Source organism: Aphanomyces astaci, assembly GCF_000520075.1.
Source record: "Aphanomyces astaci strain APO3 unplaced genomic scaffold supercont1.265, whole genome shotgun sequence".
Lineage (NCBI taxonomy): Eukaryota > Oomycota > Saprolegniomycetes > Saprolegniales > Verrucalvaceae > Aphanomyces > Aphanomyces astaci.
The window spans coordinates 8,499-9,084 of record NW_009798528.1 but is presented as its reverse complement, the minus strand read 5'-3'; the positions used below and the strand labels follow the sequence as shown (position 1 = coordinate 9,084).

At 56.0% G+C, this 586-nt stretch overlaps 1 protein-coding gene across 1 annotated transcript in view; it reads right to left on the bottom strand.

Annotated features, from left to right (window-relative positions):
• Positions 1 to 493: 493 nt before the first annotated feature.
• Positions 494 to 586, bottom strand: part of H257_18913 (hypothetical protein) — a gene marked incomplete at both ends in the record, with an annotated part of 2,262 nt that continues 2,169 nt past the window's right edge. Inside the window, one exon of the mRNA XM_009848061.1 lies at positions 494 to 559. Coding sequence (XP_009846363.1) covers positions 494 to 559 — 66 coding nt within the window. The remainder of the gene's footprint in view (positions 560 to 586) is intronic.

Sequence of the window (586 nt, the reverse complement as noted above, 5' to 3'; positions counted from 1 at the left end):
CTCACTCCGTCCACAGCGCCAAAGGACACGGAGCGTGGTGTATGTAATACTCGTCGGTGGAGCCGCACGTATGGCCGAGGATTGTGGGGGGTTCCGGTGCCCTACCAGCGACCCCTTGCGTTGCTACCACCACCAATGTCACTGAATATGGTAGATTGGTACGTGGCCTTCACCAGGCCAGCGCCAATGGACACACAGAACGTGGTGTGATACTCGTCAGTGGAACCGCGCGTATGACCGAGGTCTGTGGGGTTCCGGTGCCAGCCATAGCAGCGACTCATTGCATTATTACCAGCAACAAATGTCACTGAATATGATAGATTGGTACGTGTCCTTCATCTGACCGCGACTCCCACGCCACCGCGTACGGATACAGTACTAACAGTAGCTCGTCATTCTGTCATGCTCGGGTCCTCATATTGGCCTTCGGGACCGGGCAGCAGGATCGTTAGCCGCTGGCTTTCAGTGAGCAACCAAGCTGTGCGGCTTTCACTTACACAGCGCCTCTCTCCCACACCCACACCTCGACAACTTCCTCGTCTTCCACCCTGGCTAGCTTCTACGACCACATTACGTTTGCTCCTAG